Source organism: Lactuca sativa, chromosome 9 (assembly GCF_002870075.4).
Source record: "Lactuca sativa cultivar Salinas chromosome 9, Lsat_Salinas_v11, whole genome shotgun sequence".
Classification (NCBI taxonomy): Eukaryota; Viridiplantae; Streptophyta; class Magnoliopsida; order Asterales; family Asteraceae; genus Lactuca; species Lactuca sativa.
In genome coordinates, this window is record NC_056631.2 from 51733376 (window position 1) to 51746952 (window position 13577).

General features: G+C 38.2%; 1 protein-coding gene across 1 annotated transcript; it reads right to left on the minus strand.

The window, feature by feature from the left end:
* Nucleotides 1-2550: 2550 nt before the first annotated feature.
* On the minus strand, nucleotides 2551-5030 carry LOC111921237 (uncharacterized). The gene is made up of 7 exons (XM_023916812.3): nucleotides 4590-5030; nucleotides 3958-4052; nucleotides 3805-3850; nucleotides 3566-3733; nucleotides 3196-3499; nucleotides 2813-3114; nucleotides 2551-2736 (listed from the first exon to the last, which is right to left on the minus strand). Exons 1-7 carry the CDS (start codon nucleotides 4992-4994, stop codon nucleotides 2695-2697), a joined length of 1362 nt encoding a protein of 453 aa, XP_023772580.1. The 5' UTR covers nucleotides 4995-5030; the 3' UTR covers nucleotides 2551-2694.
* Nucleotides 5031-13577: the final 8547 nt, after the last annotated feature.

A 13577-nucleotide genomic window follows, 5' to 3' on the forward strand; every position in this document is an offset into this window, starting at 1 on the left:
AATCAAGGAAGCGATGGGTGAGAGTTGACACCTATTAAACCACCATTTTATAGGCAGTAACCTTATACCCCCTTATAGACCGGCCTCGTGAATGAGGCCTACAAACGGTAAGACTAGCTTATCTTATACATATATATAATTATTAATCTTATAATAGTATAATAGTATAAGGTTGAATTTTAAACTTGTAAAATTCTATGGTTCAGGATTTAAATATTTCAAAATTAAAACTTTTAATTAAATTTTAAATCCCAAAACTTGAGGGAAAGTTTTGAAACTTTTTTCAAAACATCTTTTAGATCAAATTTGAGAAATAATTGATTAATCATATTATTAATCTTTATCATATAATTTGATCTAATCTATTTTCTTGACAAGATAATTCAAATCAAAATACAAATAATTAATCTTTATCATATAAACAAGTAATTATCTTATTTATGACAATTATCTTTGAATTACATTAGGGTAATCAATACCTTATTGAAAACAAATTGGATTTTATCAGTAAAAAATGTTTTGGTAATTATCCTAATTCAATTTCAGTCAAAATCACGAAAAATCAGCCAACAGACTACCTGACTCGCTGAGTCACTGATTGGACTCGTCGAGTTCATCAGGTGACTCAACGAGTTCATCAGGCTAAGGCACAGTTTTTCGATTTTTCAGCTTTGAACAAATTAGCTATGCATCAAATACAAACGAAAAACGACCTAGGATCTGATACCACTGTTGGGTTATGAGAAAAACATCAATCCTATGGTGTACATGCAAACCCTAGAGTTTTGGATCTAGGTTTTTCTAATTATACATGCAATAATCATCCAAAGCTCTGAAACCCTAAAACTAGCATACCAAAATTGAAATGAACATCTAATAAACAAGTTAGAAAGTTACCTCTGATTGTAGCTTGAAGATCCTTGAGCTCTTGAGAACCTAGCACCTCATATGTGATGCCTCTAATGAATCACAAACACCAAAACAATGGGAGTGGGCAAATTATCCCAATGTGTGGCGTGGTTAATTCACGCAAGGTGATCATGGGGTCCCAACTGTTATATTAGAGGCGGTTGTTTCATAGGACCTATGATTTTGGCATGCATTCTTGGGTATGGCAGGGTCAAACAATGACCTGAATGTGCTCCAAGCGTCTCCGTTACTTAACAATATTTTGCAAAGTAAAACACCAAACATGATATACGTTGCAAATGGAAATGAATATAAGTATGGGTATTACCTAGGTGATGAGATATATCCAGAGTACGCTACAATTGTCAAGTCATTCATTTTCGGCCAATGAAAAACAAAATTTGTTCAAGTTAGCACATGAATCTGCAAGGAAGGATGTGGAACGAGTGTTTGGAGTCATAAAACAAAAATGACACATAATCAAACATCCGACATGAACATGAGATATGGCAAAATTGACGATGGTGTTAATTGTTTGTGTTATTTTATATAACATGATAATAGAAGAAGAGGGTATGACTATTTGTTCATATACCGCAAACGATATACTTAATTCACCTGCAGTAATACAAGTTGACAGCTCACCATACTTCTCAAGGGTTTTGAAAATACAAAATCGTGAAACACATCACAATCTACATCACGATTTGACCGATCAAATATGGAAAAGACAATTCCAATGGCAAAATGACAATGAAGACCAGGTGGATGAGGACAGTGATGATGAGGCGGATGAGACCGGTGACAACAACGGCGACGAATAGTATTTCTCTATGTTTTTTTATGTTTTAAATTTTTATGTTTTTTAAGTAACGTGATGTTTTATTTGGTATGTTTTATGTTTTTTTAGTAATTTAAGTTTTAAATTTCTATGTTTTTAATTAATGAAATGTGGTTTTATTTTTCTATGTTTTTAAAATATTTATTTATGTTTTAAATTATGTTTTTTTATTTAATTTAATCATAAAAAATAATAAATAAAAATAAAAAGAATATTGTAGAATGGTAACAATTTCTAATGTCTAGTGGGTTAATATTGGGTTGGTCGTGGAGCTAACATGACACTAAGTTAGCAACGTTTTTCCAGTGATTTGACTGTGACCACTCACCACAGTCTAATGAAACAGACGTTAGAGCATGCAAACAAACCTATTGTGTTTGTTTAGTGGTGAGTGCCCAGACCACACACGGTGCGTGGGTCATGTTTAAAGTTTAGTCGTGTCCGATCACTTTCGGTTATTTTATGGTTTATTCAATTTCCTTAAATTTCAAAAAAGTAGGCTCCGTTTATTCGGGTTTCCACGGCATTGAGGGATTTTTCTTGCTAAAGTATATTTAGAATGTGCCTTCTTGGGACAAAGATTGATCCATAATAAGGAGTTCCGATTTTTATTAAGCTCGTGTTTCTTTTCTTAGAATTTCTCTTGAACTCGTTTGTCTGTAGTCAAACAAACATTTTCACTCAAGACGTTTTTAGAAGACCACAGACCTATCTGTACATCCTCTTCTCATGTACCACATGGAAAAAGTCATCTAAATCATGCAATAAGCCATATTTTTTTTCACTTTCTTCTTTGACGCTTTTCTCTCAACCCAAAAATGCTTTTCTTTTTTCCCGTATTTCCAAAATTCAGATTCATCAAACTCCCAATATTACAAACATACACTTTGATACTTCCCATAAAACCAAAACCTAATCTATACATACAATCCCTTTCCTATGCATTATCTATATTGCCTCCCCTCATCTCCATTGCCCCCTTCAAGCTGCCAAACACACAAAGGTCAATACAGAAATCAGAGCTTCAAGGTAGAAGTAGGACTCCAACCATCAACTGTTTACCTGCTGCCAACAAGATGATTTCCCAAAAATACCCTCGGATTCTACTGTTGTACCTTGTGCATCAACACAAGGTAAAGCTTTATCCATTTTCTTTAACGCAACTTTCCAGACAACAGGGCCAAGATTAGCAGCAAAACAAGCTAAACTTCTAGCATAACCATCACCATCACCAACCACCATTAACTGCTTCTTTTCTCCACAAAAGTTGGAGACATAATATTGCTTGTAAGTCTCACGCCTACTCTCATCTATAACAAAATCTTTAATATTTCCATATTTCATATCCGCCCTCCGAATGCGCACTGTAGATTCATAGTACAACTAGTTTAATATGGAAGGGCATTTTGGGTATTTAAGTATTATTAAAATGGTGATGATGGAACCTGGAAACTCTTCATTCCACTCTGATAATAATTCAGAGTAGGGTTGTTCTCTATTGCAGCTGTTATGCAACATGGGTCCTCTTCTTAAATTGTAAGGAGTAGACTCCGTTGTGTTGTCTTCAGGAGTTGCCAGAGTGGCGGACTCGGGGCCCACACGCTCCAATGGGGGTCTGCCAGGTGGCTTTTTCAGGTGCTTACTTGGCGGTCTGCCTCGTTTCACTACTTTTGGTTGCAGCTCCCCCTCTTCACCCTCTTGCCTCAAATTCCCAAAGTCCCTTTTTGCCAATTCTTGTATGTTTCTTGCCTAAAATATTATGAATTACAAATTAAAATTCAAGAGAAGTGAAATTAAAGAAAATATGATGAATACCTGACGAAAGTAAATGGTATCAGATGAGTTGTACTTCATTGCATTAGAACAAATCAATAACACATCTGCCTCCAATTCATTCAAATTTGAATAGACTCCATCATCAAGTTTGTTTTTCACAGTGCCAAAATCCATTGGATGCTTAACGATTTCATGGTAATCAGGAAGCTGTATACAAACAAGGCTTTTCATGTCAATTTAAGAATGAGATGAACACATTAACACAAAGAAAAAAGCACCTCATTAGGATCAACTGGCTCAGAGAACGCCCCATAAGTGTCCTTCCTGTAGATCAAATTTAAACATCCAAAAACCTATGTTGAATCAACAAACAGTGCAAAAAAAAAAGATATAAACAATTGAAAGAAGCAAAGAAAGGAAGGAAGACACACTTTTGAAGCCTGTCAAGAATGAAATCCAATAGCTTTTTGTCTGGTAAAGGTGTTGTGGGTCCAGAAGACTCCATGGCTTTTGAAATCTTTTCACCCTACAAACATAATTTTGTTATCCATGGTTATAAGAATGGAAGATTAACTAGATAAACCAGTAAATATCAAAGCTTTGTTGCTAATGAACAATGGCAATGAACAGTGAAGTGAAAGAATATATAAGCATTAAAGAAAGATAAAGTTTGAACTTTATTCAAGATATGATTGTAGGTTGACTAACCATAAAGAATCTATCAACAATAAAATAATGAATTTATGAAGAATCTACTGTATTTCAGAAAGCAAAAGCTATCAGATTTCAATCATTTCATAACACAGAGCTACAAATAAAAAAGAATAAAGCCCTTTATCCAAAAGGGTATCTTACAACCACAAGAACTTGACCGAATCTTAGGAAGGAAAAATAAAGAATAAAGAACTTTAGATTTACGCGCGAAAATTCAAAGAAAATTACAAAAGACGAATAAAGATCAACACTAAAACTAAAAAGCACCTTTCTTTCCCAACGCTAATGCATTACGATTTCAAACAAAGCTTCAAGACCCTAACATTTTAGGCTTCAATCAAAACTTTACCTGGTAATCAATGATAGTATCAACAGATCCGGAGTTGAATTTCCAATTGTCAACGTCATCATTTAATTCAGAGAAATAGGATGCCGAATTAACCGAGGAATATCTAATTAAATCAGAAGAAGCCTGTTGTTGTTGTAGTTGATTTGACTGAGGCAAACGAACAACGAGCTTGACTTTCTTTTCTCTTCTCTCATCATCGTCATCGTCGTAGTACTCGTCTTCATTGGCCGATACATAGTAGCCACTGGAGGCGGCGGTAGAGCTAGGGTTCCGACGAGTTGATATCCGTTGTAATTTTTGTTGATTTTGTAGCTCTTCTTTTTTAAGAACACGGTTTTTGAGATCCAATAGAGATGGACGGCCTTTCTTCTTCTTCGCCGTCGTTGCTCCTCCTACCTTAACCATCTCTCCGCCGTCTCTTCCCCATCTCTCTCCCCAACGGGCGTTAAACGAGTTTTAGCTTCGTAAACTTTGTAGAAAATTACATGAATAGTCCTTGTTCTATGGACCAATCTCAATTCTCAACCTCTTTTCAAAATGAGAAAATTGCAAAACATTGTGACGTTTTTTTGTTTTGAAAAAACATCATAAATGGTCCTATGGTTACCCAAAATCTAAAGTTTAATCCCCATGGTTTAAAAACCTTATAGATGGTCCCTGTGTTTTCAAAACTTTTAACGATTGGTCCTTATTGCTAACTCTGTTAACTTTTGTCCGTTAATTGAGGGGCATTTTCGTCATTTCACACCACAGGGACCATTTATGATCTTTCAAAACTAAATATAATTATTTAAAATATAAAATCTCCCTCTCTCTCTCTCTCTCAAGTGGCGACTTAGTTTCTTCTCCGATCATCGCCTTTATCCCTTCCTGTCAACATCTAAATGTTACAACCATCAATAATATCTCTTGATTCCTCTAAATCAAAGCTAAAATCTCATCTTCAGACGCCATCTACACCCAATTTCGATTTTCAACCTTCGTTGCTTCACAGATGCTTGCAAAGTATTTTGAATCTAATTTCCGAATCCACTACGAGATAAAGGTTTGATGAAAGCTTCCGATTTTCTTTTGTTTCTCATCCTTGTTTCTGATCAAAGGCTTAAAGTTTCAGATTAGGAGATAAAGTCTCAAAGGTTTGATATCGATTATAAATCGATTAGGAGATAAAGCCGATTCTTTCAGTATTTGTTACGACCACATTCTAAGTTGTTTGATACGGCCAAGTGTAAGTTGTATAAACATACGATATGCAGTATTTGTCACACAAAAGGAATGCACACAAACTGTTTGATAATGTGTGCCAAACCATGAGATCCTGCCATAAACTAACTATTTTATCCCATGATTTGTAGCAGAAAGATAGCTTAAGAAGTATGTTGGCTAAAGCAACAATTAGAGGAGTAAATGAAGAAAGAGCAAAGATATTTGGTCATGTACTTAACACAACTGGTCAAGGATTTCCAAGGTTCATCCCTCTCTCGCTCTCTACCTCTCCAAATTTCTTACATTGGTCACCAGTTGGAATAAAAACTCGATCACAACACCTCTCATTCTCTTTTATCTTGATGTCGTTGGAGACCAAACATAGTGGTTATAGACCCACATCCAACTGTTGCTTGAAAATGTTGTCGCTGGAACAAGATCTCTGAAGAACAAAGCAAAAAACAGTAATCATGATACCTCTCTAGACCATACCTAACTGTTGAACCCTAAATTGTTTGGAGAAATATAAGGCGGTGATGAAGGATTATAATCTGGATTGGGGTTAATAAATAATATGCAGACAAATCTTGTGAGTTGAATAACCTGAGAGAGTAAGTAACGGAGATGGTGAAACCTTTGAATCTTGAGAGAGGAGCTCGAGATAAAGATGGTCAATAGTGGAATGAGCGTGAATCTTCTGCATTTATTTTTGTTACTTTTATAAGCAAGTTATTGAATTGAAGAAGTGAAAGATCTTATTTTTGAGGTGTTTTTTCTTGTGCAGACGTAACCAAATTTGAGAGAGAGAGAGAGAGAGAGAGGGAGAGAGAGAGAGAGAGATTTTATATATTAAATAATTATATTTAGTTTTTTCTTTTTTAAAAAAAAGTAACTGAAAAAATCATAAATAGTCCTTGTGGTGTGAAATGACGAAAATGCCCCTCAATTAACGGACAAAAGTAAACGGAGTTAGCAATATGGATCAATCGTCAAAAGTTTTGAAAACACAGGGACCATCTATGAGGTTTTTAAACCATGGGGATTAAGTAACCACAAAGATCATTTATGATGTTTTTTCTTTGGTTTTCTTTGGCTGCAATGCAACCAAAGACATCGTCATTTTTAGAAGGTTTGTTTGTAAATTTAGATTTTAGAGCCGTTGAAAAATAATTTTATCCTTTAATTATTTTTTATAAAGTTTTAACTTTTAACTTTAAAAAAAGAGAAAATTGCAAATTTAGTCAAATACGTTGATTAGAAAATAGCCAAAAAAAAAAAAATTCAAATTACAAAACTAGCCCTTAAAATCGCAGATGGACTAAGTCCATCTGTGATTTCGCATTTCCATCTGTGAACATACAAGTTTCTGTGCTTTAGACACTTGTACGTTTGCAGATGAAACAGTCCATCTGTGATTTTGTACATTCCATCTGTGATTTCGTAGCTATTTTGTATAAAAGGTTTTTTTTCTACATTTTTCACTATCTTTTTTAAAGAAACTCTCTCTTTCCACCTCCTGCTAGTTACAACGCAAATCAAATATCCATTCATTTTTTTAGAGAAATAACAACAAAAATGATAATTTTTTGAAAAAATTTATATATAATAAGGTTGTTTCGTAGTTAAACACTATCAATTTCATAGTCAAAACAAAACACACACACACAAAATCGGAGGTGAATAGAGAGGAAATCGCAAATGGACATAGTCCGTCTGTGATTTTAGGCTGGAAAGGGGTTATATATACAATGAAAAAAACACTTGCGAATGTACAAGTGGCTAAAGCACGTTTGTGTTTTAGCTACTTGTACATTCGCAGATGGAATGGCGAAATCACAGATGGATATACCCATCTGTAATTTTAGTGGCTAAAAATGCAATTTTGATTTTTTTTTGCTATTTTCCACAAAGTAATTAGTGTATTTGACTAAATTTGTAATTTTCTCTTAAAAAAATATTTTACTCCATATAATAAAAAAAACTCACATCTTCACCCCAAACCCAACCCCCACTTTCCCTTTCCCGATTGCCCCTTCACTCTTCCCTCTCTCAATCGACATCGGTCACCGCCACCACCCATCATCAGCTACTAGTATTTTGGAAAACAGGATGGTTCTTGGAGGGTATCGTAGAGTAGGGGTGAGCGCGGTGCGGTTCGGTGCGATTATTGGCTAAAACTTCACCACTTACCACAAATGCGGTTAATCTATTTCAAAACCGCTTGGTGCAATTATGTTTGCGGTATGGTTAGGCAGTTATTTTGTGGCCCGATTTTGTTTTTTTATGTGTTTTGGTTATTAACCGCATGGATTTGGTACGGTTATTTTGTATGGTTTTTAACTGCAGTTTAAGAGTTCAAACATATTACTTGTAATAATAATAAAAAGAATAAGGTATAAGACAATTAGCTTAAATCACAAACAACTAATATCTTTAAAACGTGAAATCGCTAGTAATTAACAATAAATATCTTAAAATTGGGAAATTTCACAATTTTCCAAAGTTACCGTAACAAAAAACCAACACTTTTTGTTTTTTACAATTTTATCATTCTTTCATCCATGAAACTTGTCTTATTTTAATATTTAATATATTGATAATTAATAAAAAAAATTGTATATAATATATGCGGTGCGGTGCGTTTTTTTTGCGGTTTTTGAAAACTAATAACTGCACCGCAAATTTGTGGTTTTTGAAAACTGAAAACCTCACCATCGGTCTTTATTGCGGTTGTGGTTTATCGGTTGCGGTTTTTGCGGCTAATTTTAGTTACGGTGCAATTTTTGCTCACCCCTGTCGTGAAGGGTGTTTGGGATTGCTTTTTAACTTAAAAAGTCTTTTTTTTGGACAAAAGTCTATATTGATTTATGACTTTTTTCAAAAATTAATTTTTAAAATGTGTTTAAATTAACTTTTGAAGGGCAAAAGCCAAAAAGCAAAAAATATCAAAAATTAGCAATTCGTAAATTTAAAGAAACTCAATTTTTTTTCTTGCCAAAAAGTCAATCTAAAAAAGACTTTTGAAATTTCCAAAAACTTTTTTAAACTTTTGGTTTTTTGAAAAAACTAAAAATCCAATAAGTTAGTTTGAAAAGTATTCTCAAACACCCTCTTCGTATTAGGTATATATGTTCTTAATCTCGTTGAAAAAAGTAGAAATAAAAAATCACAAACAATCATCTCATATTTTAGTGTAAGTCTCTTTTGGTATTGGGAAAATGACATATAGGTCCTATGAAGTTTCTAGAGTTTACCCGTTTAGTCCCTAAACTATTTTGATGTCTTTATGAGGGAACCAAGTTCTTTTTGTCGGGTCGATTAAGTCCTTTTGGCCAAAGTGAAGGGGTCACCCGGTTACCCCTTTGCCACATTGGCATTTTTTGACCAATTCCCCTAAATTGACTTTGAATTTTTCCAATGTGTTGACCACACTTGCCTCATCACCAATTGTGCTCTGTTTGAGTTCTTTAATTCTTAGAATTGACGGAGGCTTCTTTGATGGCGATGCTTTTGACTAGCCCTCACTCCATCAGACCCTATTCATCGCAAAATCAAATCTCAAGGAAATTAGATCATGCTCTCGTTTGTCTCATTTGTCTAACAGAAAACCTGAAAGGAAAAGGGCCAAGGCGGAGGGTGGGACAGAAATCGATTCAATCACGGTAGATGCATCTAGTACGATGGGTAACTGAACTTCTCTAAATCAATCATGTAAAACTCAATAAATTATATCCTAATTTTCCAGAAGAATTAAGATGATTTCCTCGTCACATTTGGTTACCCATTTATGTTCTGGGTTTTTTGTTTTCAGTCACATGAAACTCAATGAGTTATATCCTAATTTTCGATAACAATATGAATGTTTTTTTTTAAGTTTAGTTAATATAGATGTAAGGAAATTGATATAAGTCTTTGTTTTGAATGGACGTTGAAGGCCACCCTCCAGTGACCTCTAGATTTTTTTTATATAAGTCTTTCTTTGAAGCCGACCGGTAAGGTGGAGGGTGGGATAGAACCGATTTCCGGATATCAAGCTTTTAAATCGACGTTGTAGAGACTGAAAACGGTAGCAATATCCGTAGGGATTGTTCCAGTGACCTCAAGATTGTTGCCTTCCGGTCCGACCAACAGGAATACGAAGGAGAAAGAAGCAGATCGGTGATGGGAAGGCTGCAAAGACCGACAGAAGGAGGTGGGGAGGTCGATTTCCGGTGGCCTTCAACTTCAATTTGGCCATCATCATGGCCGATCTGGTGTTTGAGGGTAGAAGCAGCTCACACATGGGTGTTTTTGGTGGTATCTCTGCAGGGGGAAGAAGGGAGGTGTAACGACCATAAAAATGCAACCAATTTTAACTTTTCAAAAACAACCCGATTTCATTAAATTATTGCAAAAAGATTTTCAATACAAATGATTTAGAGTATTCCCAGAATCACACCACAACATAAACATGAGGAGCGGTACGATCACGCCTTTTCCTTGCCACGGTCTCCTGAAGAACCTGAAAAACATTAAACCACAACTGTAAGCTCGAAAGCTTAGTGAGATATCCCCAAAATACCAACCACAAATACCATACACGCATAACATGCCATATCATATCCGATCACAGAACAACCATGCACTTCGGGTCTACTGTGTGACTGGTCCGCCACACCGGCCAACAGTCCACCTGGTCCACCCTCCGAGTCTAGCCATATACATCGAGTCTACAGTGTGATTGGTCCGCCCGCTCCGGGCCTTTAATCCACCTGGTCCACTCTCTGAGTCTACAGTATGACTGGTCCGCCCGCACCGGGCCTTCAGTCGGCCTGGTCCACTCTCCGAGCCTCGGTACATCTAGTCCGCCCTCTTGGGGCCTACAGCATATCCGGACTGCTCGCTGGGCCTTCGGGACAACCGGTCCGCCCTAGGTATCTTGGCCTACAGCACAAAGCAGGACCTGCCTCAACCCAACCCCAGTCCATCAACCATGTGCACATAAACATACAATCATATAACAATTCACAGTCAACAAGCCGATCTAGCAGATCACATAACATATCATCATCCTAACCAGGATACCGACCTAACCGGTCACTAGCATAGCATCATCCTACATAACAGGATACCGACCTCAACTAGGTCTCTAACATATACCATCCTAGCTACCAGGATGCAACCATATAAAAGAAATAACATAACAACAAATACCTGGATCTCAATCCGATAAAGGGCCGACCTTGGTGCCTTAGACCCCGTTGATATAGTGAGGATAACTCACCTCGCACTGCCGAAACTCTGAACTGAAGAAGCAGATTCCCGAATCACCGCCTCACCGAAAATCCCGAACTAGCACTCATAGCGCAGATAATCATTAGACTAAGCACAATACCCTTCCAAAGGATAAATTGACCAATTTACCCTTAACTCATTCCGGCCCAACACTAGATAAACTCTCAAGCCCACTAATGGCCCAAAGTCCAAAAGTCCGAAGCAAAGCCCACTATTGGCCCAATTTACTAAATTGGGCCCACCTCACCAAATGGGCCTAGACCCATGGTCCAATACAACTAATGGGTCCAAAATACTCTATCCATAATGTCCAGTCACGACCCAAAATCCAGCAGCCCAATCCCTAAGGCCCAAAATGAAAAACCCAACAGAGGGAGTACGTTGGGCGTACCCTCCTTGGTACGCGGGGCGTACACGCTGACTCGCAACTGGAATCGGGGCATTGACCCGCTACGCGGGGCGTAACTTCGTTGTTCATTAAGTCCCCATAACTTCTTAATGGCTTAAGCTCTTAAGCCCAAACTTCAGATCCTTAGGCCAAATATGCCTAGGATTCATAAAGTCTCAAACTTTATCACTTGGGACGTCCATAAAGCCCTTAATCCAAGGTCTTAATCCATTAACACCTACATATCTCACACATGGAACAACCACAGCCCTTGGGACCTCATTTTTCTCACTCAAGACCTCTCCAAAGATCTGAAAGGACAGATAATCTCGACCAACTCAAAACATGCATCAAGATGAGGACTTTTGGGATAAGAATGATGCCAAAACTTCACAACACTTAGATCTATGCAATATAAATGACAAGCAAGAAGCTTTATACCTCAAATAGGCTCCAAAGGATGATATCTTTCCAGATCTATAAGCTCCAACCACTCAACTCCTTCTTTGACAACTTCCTCTTTCTTCTTCTAGCCTCTCCTTTGCCAAAATAAGCTTTCCAAGGCCAAACACACCCAAAAATGGAGGTGGAACGGCTATCTAGGGTTTATGAGGTTAAGAGAGAGCTTATGGAGGCTAGGGTATGAACCAACATGTTCCTTATATAGTGGCTGACCCTAATTTTAGGGTTTTAGAACTCTGAGAGTACGCTGGGCGTACTCAACCTTGCACCCGCGTCACTTACCCAATTACGCTGGGCGTAATCCCAGCTTACGCTGGGCGCACTCGGCGTGTCCCAAATTTTCATATTTGGCCTTCTTTTCCACTTTTCCCACAAAAGGACCAAAATGCCCTTCCTCTTAAATCCCGGGGACTCACAATTAAGTACTCTTAGGAACGGGGCGTTACAATTCTCCCCCACTTAAATTAGGCTTCGCCCTCAAAACTTGCGGCAACTCTACTCCGGAACTTCTCCCGCAACGCACCACCTGGCATTAACCAAACCAGGTTCCTTAAGACACACCCTTCGAAGTCCGAAGCTCAACTTTCCCTTTTCCCGCGGTGTTCTGACCACCGCCTCAATCCGGCCACCGACTTCACCCTTTGATAACCACACTTATCAGATCCTACACTTGTCAACCGAGTACCACTCCATGGCACTTTTCTCGATCCTGATCACAACAATCACTTGACTCTTATGAGCTAGATATAACCCTGAACCACCGGGTTCCCGATCCGAGTCTAATTCTATCCACTCCATGCTGACAGAATAACACATTCTTCAACCTCAGAGCAACTCCCATGAGTTCTCCTCTAGCAATCACATGCACGTGCTGAACTAGCTCTAGTACCCTCGGAATGGGAAAACCCGCCACACTAACGACACCTCCAAACATCCCCCAGGATGAATCACCACTACATACACCATTCCTAGATCGGAATCAATATGGGAATCCAAGACTCCATCCCTGCATCCTTTCCGAGCCTCTTGGCTCTATCCTCACGGAAATCCTTCTGCTACCTTAGCAAACATCCCATCCGGATGTGATTCCATACCACTGCCGCAATCATGCTGCTCAAAGACCCTAATTGGATCACTCCAATCATAACTCTGCACTGCCGCTTTCACTTCCGTGAATTTACACTCCCTCTCGGAGCTACATTCCTCTCTCTTTCCCTACCAAGGGAATCCACTTGGCCACCTTGTCACTGTGACAAGTGCCACGGTGCTCGCCCGATGCTACACCACTCCCTTATAGCATAACCGCTATCCATGCAACATACATGCTTTGAATCTGCTTGCAAGGACTCTCGAGTCCATGCACCATCTCCACTAATCGAGATCAATACCCGGGGCCAGACCTTCCAATGCTAACATATCGCGACATACTCAATCCATTTCCTCGAACCGATCTAACAATACCTGCAGAGTCTTCAGCATGAGTGGACCGCCTTACCAGGCCTTCAGCCAATCTGGATCACTCTTAGAACCTTCAGCCAATCTGGACCGCCCTCCAGGGCCTTCAGCCTGGTTGGACCGTTCTCCGAGCCTTCGGCTTGACTGGTATGCCTACCGGCCTTTAGTCTACCCGGACCGCTCAACTAGCATTCATCCTTCCG